At 42.5% G+C, this 19656-nt stretch overlaps 1 protein-coding gene across 1 annotated transcript in view; it reads left to right on the forward strand.

Annotated features, from left to right (window-relative positions):
* Nucleotides 1-19656, forward strand: part of adam12b (ADAM metallopeptidase domain 12b) — a 154132-nt gene that overhangs the window by 113007 nt on the left and 21469 nt on the right. The window contains exons 12-17 of the mRNA XM_063007899.1: nucleotides 9484-9661; nucleotides 13452-13541; nucleotides 14966-15161; nucleotides 15608-15716; nucleotides 17535-17733; nucleotides 17829-17906. Of these exons, the coding sequence (XP_062863969.1) occupies nucleotides 9484-9661; nucleotides 13452-13541; nucleotides 14966-15161; nucleotides 15608-15716; nucleotides 17535-17733; nucleotides 17829-17906 (850 nt within the window). The remainder of the gene's footprint in view (nucleotides 1-9483; nucleotides 9662-13451; nucleotides 13542-14965; nucleotides 15162-15607; nucleotides 15717-17534; nucleotides 17734-17828; nucleotides 17907-19656) is intronic.

Consider the following 19656-nt stretch of genomic DNA (forward strand, 5'->3'; position numbering starts at 1 on the left):
TGCTACGACGCTCTTTTACATTTTGTTAACAAACCGCAAATGAAAAACGGTGACATGTCCGACATTAAAACGTTGGTTCTACCAGTCAAGTCTCAACATGAACTAGAAATTGCGTTAATGGCACTATTTTTTTTAATCGCGTTAAATTAAGATTGCGTTAATGCGTTATTATCGCGTTAACTTCGACAGCCCTAATATGTATATACAGTGTATCACAAAAGTGAGTACACCCCTCACATCTCTGCAGATATTTAAGTATATCTTTTCATGGGACAACACTGACAAAATGACACTTTGACACAATGAAAAGTAGTCTGTGTGCAGCTTATATAACAGTGTAAATTTATTCTTCCCTCAAAATAACTCAATATACAGCCATTAATGTCTAAACCACCGGCAACAAAAGTGAGTACACCCCTAAGAGACTTCACCCCTAAATGTCCAAATTGAGCACTGCTTGTCATTTTCCCTCCAAAATGTCATGTGATTTGTTAGTGTTACTAGGTCTCAGGTGTGCATAGGGAGCAGGTGTGTTCAATTTAGTAGTACAGCTCTCACACTCTCTCATACTGGTCACTGAAAGTTCCAACATGGCACCTCATGGCAAAGAACTCTCTGAGGATCTTAAAAGACGAATTGTTGCGCTACATGAAGATGGCCAAGGCTACAAGAAGATTGCCAACACCCTGAAACTGAGCTGCAGCACAGTGGCCAAGATCATCCAGCATTTTAAAAGAGCAGGGTCCACTCAGAACAGACCTCGCATTGGTCGTCCAAAGAAGCTGAGTGCACGTGCTCAGCGTCACATCCAACTGCTGTCTTTGAAAGATAGGCGCAGGAGTGCTGTCAGCATTGCTGCAGAGATTGAAAAGGTGGGGGGTCAGCCTGTCAGTGCTCAGACCATACGCCGCACACTACATCAAATTGGTCTGCATGGCTGTCACCCCAGAAGGAAGCCTCTTCTGAAGTCTCTACACAAGAAAGCCCGCAAACAGTTTGCTGAAGACATGTCAACAAAGGACATGGATTACTGGAACCATGTCCTATGGTCTGATGAGACCAAGATTAATTTGTTTGGTTCAGATGGTCTCAAGCATGTGTGGCGGCAATCAGGTGAGGAGTACAAAGATAAGTGTGTCATGCCTACAGTCAAGCATGGTGGTGGGAATGCCATGGTCTGGGGCTGCATGAGTGCAGCAGGTGTTGGGGAGTTACATTTCATTGAGGGACACATGAACTCCAATATGTACTGTGAAATACTGAAGCAGAGCATGATCCCCTCCCTCCGGAAACTGGGTCGCAGGGCAGTGTTCCAGCATGATAATGACCCCAAACACACCTCTAAGACGACCACTGCTTTATTGAAGAGGCTGAGGGTAAAGGTGATGGACTGGCCAAGCATGTCTCCAGACCTAAACCCAATAGAACATCTTTGGGGCATCCTGAAGCGGAAGGTGGAGGAGCGCAAAGTCTCGAATATCCGCCAGCTCCGTGATGTCGTCATGGAGGAGTGGAAAAGCATTCCAGTGGCAACCTGTGAAGCTCTGGTAAACTCCATGCCCAGGAGAGTTAAGGCAGTTCTGGGAAATAATGGTGGCCACACAAAATATTGACACTTCAGGAACTTTCACTAAGGGGTGTACTCACTTTTGTTGCCGGTGGTTTAGACATTAATGGCTGTATATTGAGTTATTTTGAGGGAAGAATAAATTTACACTGTTATATAAGCTGCACACAGACTACTTTTCATTGTGTCAAAGTGTCATTTTGTCAGTGTTGTCCCATGAAAAGATATACTTAAATATCTGCTGAAATGTGAGGGGTGTACTCACTTTTGTGATACACTGTATATATATATATATATACAGGGGTTGGACAAAATAACTGAAACACCTGGTTTTAGACCACAATAATTTATTAGTATGGTGTAGGGCCTCCTTTTGCGGCCAATACAGCGTCAATTCGTCTTGGAAATGACATATACAAGTCCTGCACAGTGGTCAGAGGGATTTTAAGCCATTCTTCTTGCAGGATAGTGGCCAGGTCACTACGTGATGCTGGTGGAGGAAAACGTTTCCTGACTCGCTTCTCCAAAACACCCCAAAGTGGCTGAATAATATTTAGATCTGGTGACTGTGCAGGCCATGGGAGATGTTCAACTTCACTTTCATGTTCATCAAACCAATCTTTCACCAGTCTTGCTGTGTGTATTGGTGCATTGTCATCCTGATACACGGCACCGCCATTGGATGCACATGGTCCTCCAGAATGGTTCGGTAGTCCTTGGCAGTGACGCGCCCATCTAGCACAAGTATTGGGCCAAGGGAATGCCATGATATGGCAGCCCAAACCATCACTGATCCACCCCCATGCTTCACTCTGGGCATGCAACAGTCTGGGTGGTACGCTTCTTTGGGGCTTCTCCACACCGTAACTCTCCCGGATGTGGGGAAAACAGTAAAGGTGGACTCATCAGAGAACAATACATGTTTCACATTGTCCACAGCCCAAGATTTGCGCTCCTTGCACCATTGAAACCGACGTTTGGCATTGGCACGAGTGACCAAAGGTTTGGCTATAGCAGCCCGGCCGTGTATATTGACCCTGTGGAGCTCCCGACGGACAGTTCTGGTGGAAACAGGAGAGTCGAGGTGCACATTTAATTCTGCCGTGATTTGGGCAGCCGTGGTTTTATGTTTTTTGGATACAATCCGGGTTAGCACCCGAACATCCCTTTCAGACAGCTTCCTCTTGCGTCCACAGTTAATCCTGTTGGATGTGCTTTGTCCTTCTTGGTGGTATGCTGACATTACCCTGGATACCGTGGCTCTTGATACATCACAAAGACTTGCTGTCTTGGTCACAGATGCGCCAGCAAGACGTGCACCAACAATTTGTCCTCTTTTGAACTCTGGTATGTCACCCATAATGTTGTGTGCATTGCAATATTTTGAGCAAAACTGTGCTCTTACCCTGCTAATTGAACCTTCACACTCTGCTCTTACTGGTGCAATGTGCAATTAATGAAGATTGGCCACCAGACTGGTCCAATTTAGCCATGAAACCTCCCACACTAAAATGACAGGTGTTTCAGTTATTTTGTCCAACCCCTGTATATATATATATATATATATATACATACATATATACACACAAATTATTTTATTACTATGTAGAAAAGTGATGTAAAACAAGCGTGAGGATTTGAGCAAGTTTGACGAGGGCTAAATTGTGACGGCTAGACGACTGGGTCAGAGCTACTCCAAAACTGCAGCTCTTGTGGGGTGTTCCCGGTCTGCAGTCGTCAGTATCTATCAAAAGTGGTCCAAGGTAGGAACAGTGGTAAACCGGCGACAGGGTCATGGGTGGCCAAGGCTCATTGATGCACGTGGGGAGCGAAGGCTGGCCCGTGTGGTCCGATCCAACAGACGAGCTACTGTAGCTCAAATTGCTGAAGAAGTTAATGCTGGTTCTGATAGAAAGGTGTCAGAATACACAGTGCATCACAGTTTGTTGCCGCAGACCAGTCAGAGTGCCCATGCTGACCCCTGTCCACCGCCAAAAGTGCCAACAATGGGCACATGAGCATCGGAACTGGAAGGTAGCACAGCACACCTTCAGGGGTCTAGTGGAGTCCATGATGGGTCAGGGCTGTTTTGGCAGCAAAAGGGGGACCAACACAATATTAGAAAGGTGGTCATAATGTTATGCCTATCAGTGTATATAAATATTACATCACTTTTCTACATAGTCTCCTTCCGATGCATTTTTGTTCAGCGTCTTTAACTTTTTAGTGCCATCAACAACATTTTTTTGGTTGAGCGTGTAGCCACTGATGCACCACTGCTTTCACATAATCATCACATGAAAATCTTCTTCCCCTTAAAGCTTCTTTGATTGGTACAAAAAGGTGGAAATCAGATAGCGCTAAATCTGGACTATAGGCTCTCTCTCTCTCAGTCTCTCAGACACGACCAATTACTACTCCTCCCACCCTCACCGCTTCCAACCAAAATATAAAAGTGCGGAAACTTTTTGAAGATTTATCATATAACCCAATAAGACTCCACTGTTAAAAAAGCTAAACTAGAGTATGTCAGAATTTACCTAAGGAAGCCACAGTGCTTTTGAGAGAAAATCTTTTTTTCATACAGCAGTATACTAAATAAGTAATGAGGTCAAACATGGTGGAGATTTACAGAGGTCTTGGGCTTCATTGCTGCCTCTGGCATTTAATGCCTTGACTGTATGACATCATGTAATCCAAACATTACCAACAGATTTTTGGAGCACAGTTTAATGCCCACTGTTGGAAAGCTGGGTCTCTGTCAGATGTCATGGGTCTTCCAGCAGGACAATTACCCAAAGTACATTTCAAAAAGCACCCAACATGTATTAAGACAAAGCAATGGAAAGTCCTGCAGTGTCCAGCAATGAGTCACTAGATCTAATATCCATTAAACGCTTGTGGTGAGATCCCAAAACAGCAATTGGCACAGGGCATCCTTCAAATCTGAGAGGCCTGGAGCATTTAGCAGATATAGACCAACCCAAAATTCCAGTAGAGAGGCGTAAGAAACTCATACGTGGCTACGAACAGAGATTTTAGTTATTGTTTTCAAAGGCAGTGCGACCAAATGTTAAGTTGATGGTGGCACTAATTTTGTTCAGTCAATTTTTAAGTTTTTACTTTATTTATTTGTTCATTTAATTAGTTAATAAAAAACTAACTTTATTTCCAAAAGCGTGTTAATTGACCTTTTTTGTCATCACAGGCTAACACAAGTGTAGTTTTTTTAAACTACATTTCCCAGCATTCTTTGTGCTTATAAGTGCAATGTGTTTTAGCTAATTCTAATATTTTACATTATTGGAACACTTTCTAAAAATGCAATAAAAACTGTAATTTGTTAAATCGGTTGAATTTTAATTAACTGATAAAACTACAAAGAAATATTTTTGTTTTTCCTTTTGCCAAGTTCACACTACATGACTTTCAAGTTGTTCAGATTGCAGTACAGTTCACACTACACGACTTGATCTCTTGTAATCGGGAGTCTTTTAAGTCGATTTCACACTACACGACTGACTGGCAATAGGGGGTCACACACTACACAATTTATCACAAGGAGGAATCTCAGACGAGTCTGTCTGGTCTCCCAAACTACGTTTTGTCACGAAAACATACGCAAGAAGTGACAAGGGGTTTAGCGATACCATGTCCAAAAATCAAACCAAACATCAAAGATCGAGAGCTGATTTTCGCGCCCCGAGTGAACGCTGAGTAGAGCGAAAACTAGGACAAAAATCCTGTTGTGTGAACTAGGCATTACTGACAAACCTAATTGTATTTTGTAAAACAACAGAATGAGTTGGGACAGAGGCAAAATAAGACTAAGGGTATACAAGTAACACTGTATAACACTGGAGTTCAACTAGAAAAAGCACACTTGTTAAACTGCACACTTGTTAAACTCCCTTTAATCTTATCCTTTCCTTTGAAGCACATGGCATGAAAGTGGATTTGAGCTACCAGAAGCTTGCTGAGGTTAATACATGTGCAGTTATTGTCCTATGGCCATACCAAATACTAAGAAATTCTCAAATTTGTTTGCATTTTTAAAAGATTTAACTTTGTTGTTGTATGATTTGTAATGAAAAGCAGTGAAATTACAATGCTATAAGATAAGGTACTGACAAGGAGAGGAAATGTGGGCATATTCCTTTTGTTGTTTTCTTAGCTTTGTGATAAATTTTTGGTTTTGATAATACCATTTTAACAGTTGCTTTATTATTTTTATATAGATATTTCAGCTTTTGTGCAATATTACGTTTTGACCGGCTCACCTTTAATTTATTATGCCAAAAATTCAAATACTGACAAAGATTTTTCCTAATGCAGCTATAAACCAATAAGAGTAACTAATCCATTAGGGCATTTGAACCTAGCCTGAATTTAACCTCAAGCATTTAGGATTTACGAAACCACATGTGGTAAACACCCAGTCGTTGGGGCTAGGCCTTCGTTACATTTATATGAATATTAGGTCTTATAATCCCCACCATGCATTCATGCAGAGACTTACCAACCCAGGGTCATGTGTGACTCACTGCTTGTTTGGGGTGCAGCAGATGATGAAAATGTCAAAAATGGACATAGCCTTGAAACATATGAGTTCACTCTGGTAAGCTCTCAGATACAGTATGTTTCTCTGCTGTGGCTTTATTTCAGCATGACATCCTTGACAGTTCTTTGCCTAAACGAGATTAAATGCAGCTCAGACTTAAGGCTTGGGTTATTAGAGGGCTATGATCAAGTTTGAGTCAGATATACAACTGGTTAAGCATGTAATCATGCTCCTAGGGGGGAATCATAATACAAAAATAATGATAATTCTAGCTGAGTTAATCTTTTTGTAGCTGGAAGCTTGAATACCAAACACTTAGCTCATAATGAAGCTAATCCATGTTTCACCAGCATTTGTTTTCACAGAAATCTGGACTATGTTAACTTTAACACTGGGACTTATTTGAGTTTGTATGTTTGACCGGGTCACTGATATTAAGTACTATCATATAGCCAAAGAGTGTGTTAGTGAAAAAAGTGAATATGTCCAAAAGTTCTGTCATAATGAATCATTGATCTCTCATGTGCAATACATCCAAATAGATTTACAAACTGCATTTCTGAACAAGTTGGAACACTTTGTATACTTTGTAATTGTAAAATACAATAAAAACAAGAATCTATTAATTGTTAATTAAACTGACCACCTTCATTTGTACAGTATTTTGTTAATATAACTTGTAAATTAATTTAAAATTTGATGCCTGCAGTACACTCAAAGTTGGGACAGAGGCATGTTTACCCCTCTTTTACACATTTTCTGTTAATTACACTTTGCAGTAATTTGTGAACTGAGGACACTAACTGCAATTTTGCATTTTTGCTTGATTCAAGACTTGAGCGGCTCAACAGTCTACGGTTGCTGTTGTCTAATTCTCCTCTTCATGATGCCCATACATTTTCTAAAAGAGACAAATCTGGACTGCAGGCAGGCCAGTCAAGCTGTGTGTCTGTAATGAGTTTTAGCTGTGTTTTTTTCTGTGTCTCTCCTTAATCATATTCTATTTAAAGTGTTGCTTATTCTGGCACACTTTTTATGTTGTTAATTTTTATATGCACTTAACCCAGTGGGCATTTGGGGCGTAACAAGCACAGTTTCATGTTTTAGCAGAATTTGGTTGGGCATCTATTATCTATTATTGGGAAATTATTTGGATTTGTTGCATTGATTTTATTTGGTTTAGTCCTGTAAGAATTGTAAATTAAATCTGAAATCTAAATGGCTGACCGCATACACTATATGGACAAAAGTACTGGGACACCCCTTCTTATTTATGAATTGGTATTTATGAAGACATGAAACTAGCTTGATTTAAAGAAACTCTAGTGGCCTGCACAGAGCTCTGACCTCAGCCCCACTGAACAGCTTTGGAATGAACTAGAAAATTAAATAAGACTTTCTTGCCCAACATGAGAGCACAGCCATACAAACACTCTTGACTTAATGGTCACAAATTCTCACAGACATACTAAGAAGCCTTCTTAAAGGAGTGGCTTTTGTTAAAGCTGAAAAGATCACATGGAGGGTTACTGTATTTTAATACAGTTACGTGGGGGGAGAAATGAGGACCCAGGATGCAGAGAATAAAATAAAAATGTTTTATTAATGACAAATAATAACCAGGGATATAACATTAAACATAGGAAAACTTAACCGAGTCGCGCATCCCCATCGCCACTTGCGAGGCCATCGCGACCGGTATTGCAGGGATGGAGCTTCTCCATGATGGAAACAAGAGAAAAACCCCGAACCCGCCTCAGCGCAGCTCGGGGATCAGATGGCTCTGTCGCCAGCCGCGTTTCACAACACAGCTGGTGATGGAGCCAATCTATAGGAAACGAGAGAAAAGTCCGAACTCGCCTCAGCGCAGTCCGGGAAAACCGGTGGCTCTGTCTCCAGCCGCACCTAGCTATCACCAGGCAGAAGCACACCTATAGGAAACAAGAGAAAACCAGAACTCGCCTCAGCGTAGTCTGGGGAAAACGGTGGCTCTGACACCAGCCGCACCTTGCCGTCACCGGGCAGAAGCACACCTATTTAAAACAAGAAAGCCCCCGAAATCGCCTGTAGTGCAGTTCGGGGGAACAGAAGGCTTTGTCGTCAGCCACAGCTGGAAAGAAGCCAGTCTGTTATAGGAAACAGGAAAATAACCCAAACTCGCCTCGGCGTAGTCCGGGGAAACCGGTGGCTCTGTCACCAGCCGCACCTTGCTGTCACCGGGCAGAAGCACACCTAAAGGAGATAAGAGAAAACCCAGACTCGCCTCGGCGTAGTCCGGAGAAACCGGTGGCTCTGGCACCAGCCGCACCTTGCCGTCACCGGGCAGAGCACACCAGTTTAAAACAAGAAAACCCCCGAAATCACCTGTGGCACAGTTCGGGGGAACCAGTGGCTCTGTCATCAGCCGCACCTTGCTGTCACCGGGCAGAAGCACACCTATTCAGAACTAGAAAGCCCCCGAAATCGCCTATGGCGCAGTTCGGGGGAACAGACGGCTTTGTCGTCAGCCGCAGCTGGAAAGAAGCCAGTCTGTTATAGCGCAAAGAGCACGCCGAGCTCGCCGTCGTGGTGTTCGGGGGAACGGGTGGCTACATCGTCAGCCGCAGCTGGAAAGAAGCCAACCCGTTTAGTGCAAGGAACACGCCGAAATCGACGTCGCGATGTTCGGGAATTCACTGACCCCGCCGTCGCACAGTTCGGGGAATCAGATGGCCGTGTCTCCGATCGCGCCTCAGCACGACCGGGAAGGAGCACACCTGTTTAGCACAAGGGACACCCCGAAATCGGCGTCGCGCAGTTCGGGGAGCCCGTTGGCTAACTCACCAGCCACTCCTTGCTGTGGCTGGGAGAGAAAAAAAAACGTCGACTTTAACTAAAAGAAACCAAACCAAACGAAACAGGGGCTAAAGGCATGACAACCTGTGGCTGCATGGTGCCTGCTTAAATAAGCAGGCACAGCTGCAGGTTGTCAGCCTTAATTAGGAGGCCTCTAATTTAAGGCCTTTGTTCCAGAGGATCTGTAATTCCTGCGACGCCGGGGACCATGGTAGGTTAACCCCAACGCCACAGGAAACCTTACAAATACAATTTGTTTTTGAAATAGTATGTTCAGCAAGTTAATGGCCAGGTGTCCAAATACTTTTGGTCAAATAGTGTATCTGTAGAAACGCTTTTTTTTAACATTTCGTGCCTCGTGCGTCCCCACAGTCTTTCTTTTATGTTAAAATTAGTTTTGACTGAGGTATTTGTCACATGAACTAATCTTACTTACACCAAGAGGGGCACATCTACAACCCACACCACCCGTTTTATGTAATTCATTAAAGACTCTTTCTCATTCTTCTTTTGTTTTTAGGTACCCATTCCCCACGGTCTTTAGCACATGCAGTAAGAAGGATCTGGCAGCCAGTCTGGAGAAGGGAGTTGGTATGTGTCTCTACAACACGCCAGAGGTGAAAGTGCTGTACGGGGGACAGAAATGTGGCAACGGCTATGTGGAGGAAGGAGAGGAGTGTGACTGTGGAGAGCTCGAGGTACGATTATGCCACATTCATTTATCTAACTCTCTAACTAACTGCTCAATCACAGTTCTCAGTTAAATCTCAGTTAAAAACAATAATGCACAGATATACACAGATGAGCAAAACATTAGAACCACTCACCTAACATGCTGTCAAAACCGCTCTGATCCAGCAAAACATGGGCTTTACAAAACTTCTGAATGAGTCTGATACCAGGACATAGCAGCTCCTTTAATATTCATTTGTTTCATGGTGGATAGTCCTACAGTGCATCCTGGTGCCATCTCTTTTACAGGTAAAAAAATGCATATATGCCCGGATGTCCATGTGATCTCTGAGAAATCAAAATTTGTCCGACATACTTTCTTTACTTTAATGTCCAGTTCCAAAGCTTGCTTGCTCATGTTAGATGCTAGATGTTAGATGCTTTTGAAGGTGGACAAAAGTCAGCATGGGCACTTTGACTAGCCTGCAGCTACGCAGCTCCATACACAGAAGGGTTTGATGCACTGTGTATTGTGACACATCAGCAGTATTAAAATGATCTGCAATAAAAGACACATTATTAGCTATCATGTCATGGCTGTCTGTGAGCATCCCTAACTGTTTTAACACTAATATTTTAACCTAGTTATCTAGCCATAACTATTTGTTCCTTATCAGTCCCTTAGGTCTAAATGCCTGATATCTAAGGGCACACTCATACGAGAAGCGGCAAAACCGCTCTTGCGCTGGCTGTGCCATTGTTAACTATTGAGTGTGCCGCGTTGGGTTTGCGATTGAACCTGATTGAACTTTGACCCACTTTGTCGCTGACCTTTTTAAAGCACCTCCAATGAGACGAACTGTTCGATGTGACGTGGTAAAAGCGACAGGAATTAAATTAGTGGGAACATTTGACCAGTAATAATTAAGAGAAGGGTAGTATTCCTGTGTCGTTTTTTTAGTACATTAAACTACGTTAAGCTTTTTTACCAATAAGCATTTTCGACTCTCGGAAAAGCTGATTTCTCAGCACCCCGAGCTATAACACAAGTTTAAAAGTGAAACAGGAGAACAATTCAGCTAAACACAGATGTATGTGGATTCTTTCAGAGTGGATTTGATGGTTAATTCACACAAATGCAGATTCATGTTGTGGTGCACTTTGATGACGTTTTACCGCACCACTCAAGCCATGCGCTGAGCGAAGCCGTGATTTGCGCCAATGTTTGCGGTTTTGCCACTTCTCATGTAGATGTGCACTAAGAGTAACGTCTTAACGTTTTGGCTCATCATTTACATTTGCAGCATTTAACTGACATTTGATCAAAGCGACTTACAGTTATGACTGTCTTTTATAATCATGTATATGAATATCTTTTATAATCAGGTATTTTATCAACAGTTCTTTGTTAGTAATCATTTACCATTTTCTGGGATTTTATGTATGTACAAGCTTCTTGATGTCATGCCACAGTAACTCCATTGGCCAAAAAACTATTTATATTATTCAACTTTGATTGAACCTTAGTTAATATGCTTTTACCCTGATCTTCTATAAAAATGCAAACTCTTTATACAGCAAAGCATCCGTAAACTACGATTCTCCATACAAAATGCTTCACACTTAAATGTGCATTTGATGTTGTGCAATTTTCCATTGATGTGGGCTGTGTAAGATCAGTTCAATGATTGTTCTATTGTTAAAAGATTTTAATGCCACTTTGATTCCATTTATGACAGGACAGATAGTAACAAGTTACACAAGATTCATCAGTTCAAGTTTAATGTCAAACAACATCACAGGCAATTTTGTATCTCCACTTTACCCATATTACGTCTTTGAACTGTGGGAGGAAAACGGAGCTCCTGAAGAAAACCCACACATACACAGGGAGAACATGCAAACTCCACACAGACCACTCCATCTGAGAATCAGACCCAGGACTCTCTTGCTGAGGCACCAGTGCTACATATTGAACCTCAGTTATTAGAAGATTGCTGTTTGAGTCAGATGCCATGTCAGTTTTAAGTCTAATTTAGGGCAAGGCCGGGCTCCAACTCACCCAATGTGTTCGATCACGCAATAAAACACTTGACAACACATTTAAGACGTGCTGAGAGGGATAAAGTTGTGTGATGTACAGACAAATGAGAAAGCTCAGCCTATTTTTCTTTTCTACACTCTGTTCTCATACAAATCTCAAAAGACTAACTAACGTCAGGCTGCAGAATATCAGCCAGGTCTGAAATGTGAGTTTTGATGATGGCCAAAAATGCTCAAGTCTTACTCAATCCACACTGAAAGCCAGCACAGTTGGGCATGTGGAAGGAAAGAGAGTGAAGAAGTGAAAGACAAACACAGAGTGAAAGGCTCTTGGTATTATTGCTTCCCATGTGAAATGAACCTAATATTCTTAATGAGATCCTCTAGGGAACTGACACCTAGTGCGCCTCCAGCTGATGATGCGCTGGCTAGACTTCTATTTTTGTTTTCACGTTGTCTTTTTTTCCACAGTCATTTATTCATTTTACTAAAATCAAGGGTTTAAAAAAAGCTAACATCTTTAAAATAATAACAGCTGAGTTTCCCCGTGAACTAATAATATAATCCAGATGTGTGAACACACACCAGCAGAAAGAATGTTTTTCAGAAATTACAGGGTCCATTTACCTTATCATTTAATGTTTTTAGATATGTTAGGTTTGTTCCAGTTTTTTTTTGTTAAAATTAAAAGAACAACCAATCATTTGAAGTTTTACTAAATCAATAAAACACACAAATTGAAAATTTAACTTCAAATTGCATTTTTAAGTGTACTGATTGTGTACTAATGTAAATTACCGCTGATTTCTTATAAACATGAATGATTATGATTACTGGAAATATTTAGTAGTAAAATAGGATGTTAACAGCTGATGCAGTCATTGCGCTCTGACCCCAGCTTCCAACACCAGCTGGGATATGCGAAGAAAGAATTTCATTGTACTGTACATCTGTATATGTATATATGACAAATAAAGGATATCTTAAGACCACTAGCCAATCACTAGAATCTACTTTGCCACTGGTGTAGTCAATCACTCACTTTCTTAACCGCTTATCCAATTAATGGGCGCAAGGCACACAGTAACACATCCATCGCAGGGCAGACACACATACACACCCCCATTCACCTATGGGGTAATTCAGTGTCTCCAATTAACCTGACTGCATGTTTTTGGACTGTGGGAGGAAACCGGAGCTCCCGGAGGAAACCCATGCAGACACGAGGAAACATGCAAACTCCACACAGAAAGAACCCGGACCGCCCCAGCTGGTGTAGTCCTGATTGTTAAATCTTACTATTAAAGAAAAAAAAATTCTTTCTGAAATAATAATGCTTTTTGGTTTGGCTCATAAAACAACAACAAAAAATTAAAAGACGTTCTGTTTTACTGCAATAAATTCAAATTTGTCTTGCAACTGTGACAAACATATCATTTACTACAAAGTATGTATGTTATGTTAATGCATTTGGGCAACACGGTGGCTTAGTGGGAAGGTCCTGGGTTCGATTCCCAGATTCCTTTCTGTGCAGAGTTTGCATGTACTCCGCGTGTCTGTGTGGGTCTCCTCCAGGAGCTCCGGTTTTCTCCCACAGTTCAAAGACGTGCAATTGGAGATACAAATATGTCCATCACTGTTTTTGACATTAAATACTTGAACTGATGAATCTTGTGTAACCAGTAACTACCTGTCCTGTCATTAATGTAACATAAAGTGTGTAAAACTTGACGTTAAAATCCTAATAAATAAATAAATGTTAATGCATTTCAGGAGTGCATGAATCCATGCTGCAATGCTACTACCTGCACTCTGAAAGGAGACGCTGTATGTGCCCATGGACAGTGCTGTGTGGACTGCAAGGTACTCGTTCCATCTTTCCCTCCCTCACTAGCTCTTCACTTCGCAGCGTCTGCACAGCATTCTTACGGGGAGAAAAATGGGGAAAGTGCGGAAAACGCGTTCTCCTTGCTCCATTAGTGAGCGCAACAGGAACTGTCATTTATACTCCAAAAGGACACCACAAGTTTTCTCTGAGGCTCTAGACACATAAAACAGAGAGCAGAGGTTACTGACTAAGAAAAGAAACAGTGCGCCGTGCTACAGTTGGTGGAGCACTGATGAATGGGGCTTTACATTAACACCCATTTACCCAATAAATGCAGTAACTTTAAGGTTCTACTCCTCCTAAAGTATAATAACCTCTACAGTATTTTTATTTCTGCCTACCATCTACAGTCGATTGTACTTGTGTGTGCATTTACATTTTGCTTATTGGTATTTTAGATAGCCCCATGTGTAAATTCTGACTTCTGTATGAAAATTCTATATTGTTAGATAGGTCAGATATGATGGCATATAGTTGATACTGAATTATGACAGAATTCATCTATGTAGATGCAGTAAAGAAAAAGATACACCGATCCGGCATAACATTAAAACCACCTCCTTGTTTCTACACTTACTGTCCATTTTATCAGCTCCACTTACCATATAGAAGCACTTTGTAGTTCTACAATTACTGACTGTAGTCCATCTGTTTCTCTGCATGCTTTATTAGCCCCCTTTCATGCTGTTCTTCAATGGTCAGGACCACCACAGAATAGGTATTAATTAGCTGTGGATAAGACAGAAGCGCTGCTGGAGTTTTTAAATACCGTGTCCACTCTCTGTCCACTCTATTAGACACTCCTACCTAGTTGGTCCACCTTGTAGATGTAAAGTCAGAGACGATCGCTCATCTATTGCTGCTGTTTGAGTTGGTCATCTTCTAGACCTTCATCAGTGGTCACAGGATGCTGCCCACAGGGCGCTATTGGCTGGATATTTTTGGTTAGTGGACTATGCTCAGTCTAGCAGTGACAGTGATGTGTTTGAAATCTCCAGCAGCGCTGCTGTGTCTTATCCACTCATACCAGCACAACACACACTAACACACCACCACCATGTCAGTGTCACTGCAGTGCTGAGAATGATTCACCACCCAAATAATACCTGCTCTGTGGTGGTCCTGTGGGGGTCCTGACCATTGAAGAACTGGGTGAAAGCAGGTTAAAACAGTATGTAGAGAAACAGATGGACTACAGTCAGTAATTGTAGAACTACAAAGTGCTCCTATATGGTAAGTGGAGCTGATAAAATTGACAGTGAGTGTAGAAACAAGGAGGTGGTCATAATGTTATGCCTAATCGGTGTAAATGCTAAACAAAACACTGAGGAAATAAACTTGTGGCTGGTAAACTACTAATGTTAAAGTCATGTCTGATTGCCGTGTTCTTACTGTGCAGCTGAAGCTTGCTGGAACCCCCTGCAGAGATTCAAGTAACTCCTGTGACCTTCCTGAGTTCTGTACTGGTTCTAGCCCTCACTGCCCAGCCAACGTGTACCTGCACGATGGACATGCATGCCACACTGTTGACGGCTACTGCTACAATGGCATCTGCCAAACCCACGAACAGCAGTGCATCACACTGTGGGGTCCAGGTCAGTCTCTGATCATGAGAGAAAGATTGGAAGGGATTCGCTTATTTCTTCCTCTACAGTGCATAATATCATTAAACCATTCAAAGAATCTGGAGGAATTTTACGGCGTAAAGGGCAATGGCACGAGCCTGAGCAACTTTTCTGATTTGACTTAAAGAACCCCCCATCCAGATTAAAGAAGCCTTCAACATTCTGTGAAGTCCTTACAAGTGATTTTTAAGTGTATCTGTGAGAATTTGTGTCTGTTCGGTCACTACAGATTTTGGGGTTTTGCACTAGTGTTGACTAGTTTACTTAAGATTACATACTGGCTCTTATGTTGAATCCACATTAGAAGTGCCACTTATTCCACACGGCTAATAACTAATTGATTAATAACTTGATCTGAGATGTACCATTCTTCTTTTGATTTTGGATATGCCGTCTTCATTTCTCTTTTACTTCAGGAGCCAAACCCGCCCCGGGTATCTGCTTCGAGAGGGTGAACTCGGCAGGAGATCCCTATGGCAATTGTGGGAAGGATTCCAAAGGGTCCTTTGCCAAATGTGAAGCACGGTAGGCAAACATTCATATTTGACCTTCACTTTAATACTGCTGAGCAATTTTCACAGGCAAACATTGGCAGTGGATTGAGTTCTACTAAAAAATGTTTCAGTCTGACTTTGACATGGAACGCCACTTTTCAGAAATGTCCGTTCAGCAAATTCAGGACAGGACAGGACAGCAGAGCACTAGGGTACATACCAATTATCTGTGCTCAGTTGCAACACTCACTGTTGAGTTTCCAGCTAGATCTCTGTCACAGTCGATTATCATGTTTACTGCCAAGCATTGACTGGAATGGTGTAAAGAACATTGTTATTGACAGGTTCTCCGGATTACTTAACACCTCCCTGTCTGATAGCTAAATCTGGGTTTTGTGATTACCAAGAGAACACTATATGCTTGTCTACATTTATAGCATCCACTTTAAAGTATGGTGTAATAGTTGTTCTGAGTTGTTTTTGATGGCTTGAGATGAATCTCTGCTTTGTTTACCAGGTTTCCATGATCCATTTAAGTCTTTCACATGATTGGTATGTCTATGGGTGGAGGCCAAAGCCCTGCCATGGATTGGTGCCTTGTCTGAAGTGTTCCTGCCTTAAACTGCCAGCCCTGACCATGGCAGTGCTCATCATTTTGGGACCTCAGAGGATACAAAAACCCAGCCAAGAATAAAGCTGGTTCACAAAACTCTGTTTTGTTAATCTAGGGCAGATTAAATCATACCAGTGTACAGTACAATGAAATTCCTTATTCGCTTATCCCAGCTTGTTTGGAAGCTGGGGTCAGAGTGCAGGGTCAGCCATCGTACAGCAGAAAGGGTTAAGAGCTTTGCTCAAGGGCCCAACATTGGCTACATGGCAGAGCTGGGATTCGAACTCTCAACCTTTTAGTTGATATTCCAAAGCTCTATCCACTAGGCTACCACTGTCCCCAAATACTAGACTGAGGAGCACCAACACCACCAACAAAGCTCCAAGAGGATGAGGAATCTTGCTTAATGCAAACTGAAGTGCCAAGCCAGTCTCCACATTTCACATCTCACTAGTCATCATGCCATATTTTTTTCTCACAATGCCATGCATGATATACGGTTAAACTAATTAGTTCAGGGTTTTGCAAAACACTCTCCACCATGTTTGTTCTTTAATTCTGTCTTTGTCATAAAAACAATTTTGTTTTATTGGTGGTGCCTTGAAAAGGTAAACAGCAATCTGGGTCAAGGCTCAGTCAGAACTTTGGGCTCAAGAATGATCTCTTCATCATGGCACCTGTTAGTGGGTGGGATATATTAGGCAGCAAGTGAACATTTTATTCTCAGAGTTGATGTGTTGGGCAAGCATAAGGATTTGAGCGAGTTTGACAAGTGCCAAATTGTGATGGCTAGATGACTGGGCCATGGCATCTCCAAAACTGCAGCTCTTGTGGGGTTCCAAGTCTGCAGTGGTCAGTATCTATCAAAAGTGGTCCAAGGAAGGAACAATAGTAAACCAGCGACAGGGTCATGGGTAGCCACAGCTCATTGATGCACGTGGGGAGCGAAGGCTGGCCCGTTTGGTCCGATCCAACAGACAAGCTACTCAAATGGCTGAAGAAGTTAATCCTGGGTCTGATAGAAAGGTGTCAGAATACACAGTGCATCACATATTGTTGCGTATGGGGCAGCAAAAGGGGGATCAACACAGTATTAGGAAGGTGGTCATAACGTTATTCCTGATCGGTGTATTTTTAATGGCATTACTGTTTAAAAAATGTTAGCAGCCTATAAACAAGTCTATAACAACAACTACAATTCCATCTTCAGTGCTGATCAGTGCTTGTATGTTACAGAGATGCTAAGTGTGGAAAAATCCAGTGCCAGGGAGGTGCCAGCAGACCCGTCATTGGTACCAACGCCGTGTCCATAGAGACCAACATCCCCCTTCAAGAGGGGGGACGTATACTTTGTCGGGGGACACATGTTTACCTCGGTGATGACATGCCTGACCCAGGATTGGTCCTGGCAGGCACAAAGTGTGCTGAAGGCATGGTATGGTTTCATAAATTATTGGTCAGTTTTTTAAAAGTAAATCCATAATGTATCCTGGTGATATTTACTCAGTATTCTTTTCTCCTCTGTTTCAGATGTGTTTAAACAGACAGTGTCAGAATGTCAGTGTGTTCGGAGTGCATGAGTGTTCCGGAAAGTGCCACGGCAGAGGGGTAAGTAAACCTTCCACCAAAAATATTTTCATCAAATTTCTATGGCATCACTTAAGCAGGTTGGCATCTAGAGAGGGGTGACATGTAGTGTGCAGCCTACACCTCAGCTTTACTATCAAAAGAACGGCTGCTCACATTCCTCGCACTTCACCACAGGAGAGCATTGACAGAGTGTTTCCAGATTCTTAAAACATGTTGCTCATATTTAAGTTTTGTGAATGTAAGTCTCTATAATAATTGTTAAATTATCTATATTTAAGTTACACTGTTTTATAGTTTAGGCTACATGTAAATGTAGGACAGTGATAGGACCGTGGTAGCCTAGTGGGTAGGGCTTTGGGCTATCAATTGGTAGGTTGAGAGTTTGAATCCCAGCTCCGTCGTGCAGCCACTGTTGGGTTTTTAAGCAAGGCCCTTAACCTTGTCTGCTCCAGGGGCGCCGTACAATATACAGTGTATCACAAAAGTGAGTACACCCCTCACATTTCTGCAGATATTTAAGTATATCTTTTCATGGGACAACACTGACAAAATGACACTTTGACACAATGAAAAGTAGTCTGTGTGCAGCTTATATAACAGTGTAAATTTATTCTTCCCTCAAAATAACTCAATATACAGCCATTAATGTCTAAACCACCGGCAACAAAAGTGAGTACACCCCTAAGAGACTACACCCCTCAATGTCCAAATTGAGCACTGCTTGTCATTTTCCCTCCAAAATGTCATGTGATTTGTTAGTTTTACTAGGTCTCAGGTGTGCATAGGGAGCAGGTGTGTAGTACAGCTCTCACACTCTCTCATACTGGTCACTGAAAGTTCCAACATGACACCTCATGGCAAAGAACTCTCTGAGGATCTTAAAAGACGAATTGTTGCGCTACATGAAGATGGCCAAGGCTACAAGAAGATTGCCAACACCCTGAAACTGAGCTGCAGCACAGTGGCCAAGATCATCCAGCGTTTTAAAAGAGCAGGGTCCACTCAGAACAGACCTCGCGTTGGTCGTCCAAAGAAGCTGAGTGCACGTGCTCAGCGTCACATCCAACTGGTGTCTCTGAAAGATAGGCGCAGGAGTGCTGTCAGCATTGCTGCAGAGATTGAAAAGGTGGGGGGTCAGCCTGTCAGTGCTCAGACCATACGCCGCACACTACATCAAATTGGTCTGCATGGCTGTCACCCCAGAAGGAAGCCTCTTCTGAGGTCTCTACACAAGAAAGCCCGCAAACAGTTTGCTGAAGACATGTCAACAAAGGACATGGATTACTGGAACCATGTCCTATGGTCTGATGAGACCAAGATTAATTTGTTTGGTTCAGATGGTCTCAAGCATGTGTGGCGGCAATCAGGTGAGGAGTACAAAGATAAGTGTGTCATGCCTACAGTCAAGCATGGAGGTGGGAATGCCATGGTCTGGGGCTGCATGAGTGCAGCAGGTGTTGGGGAGTTACATTTCATTGAGGGACACATGAACTCCAATATGTACTGTGAAATACTGAAGCAGAGCATGATCCCCTCCCTCCGGAAACTAGGTCGCAGGGCAGTGTTCCAGCATGATAATGACCCCAAACACACCTCTAAGACGACCACTGCTTTATTGAAGAGGCTGAGGGTAAAGGTGATGGACTGGCCAAGCATGTCTCCAGACCTAAACCCAATAGAACATCTTTGGGGCATCCTCAAGCGGAAGGTGGAGGAGCACAAAGTCTCGAATATCCGCCAGCTCCGTGATGTCGTCATGGAGGAGTGG

This window comes from Trichomycterus rosablanca, chromosome 13, assembly GCF_030014385.1.
Source record: "Trichomycterus rosablanca isolate fTriRos1 chromosome 13, fTriRos1.hap1, whole genome shotgun sequence".
Classification (NCBI taxonomy): domain Eukaryota; kingdom Metazoa; phylum Chordata; class Actinopteri; order Siluriformes; family Trichomycteridae; genus Trichomycterus; species Trichomycterus rosablanca.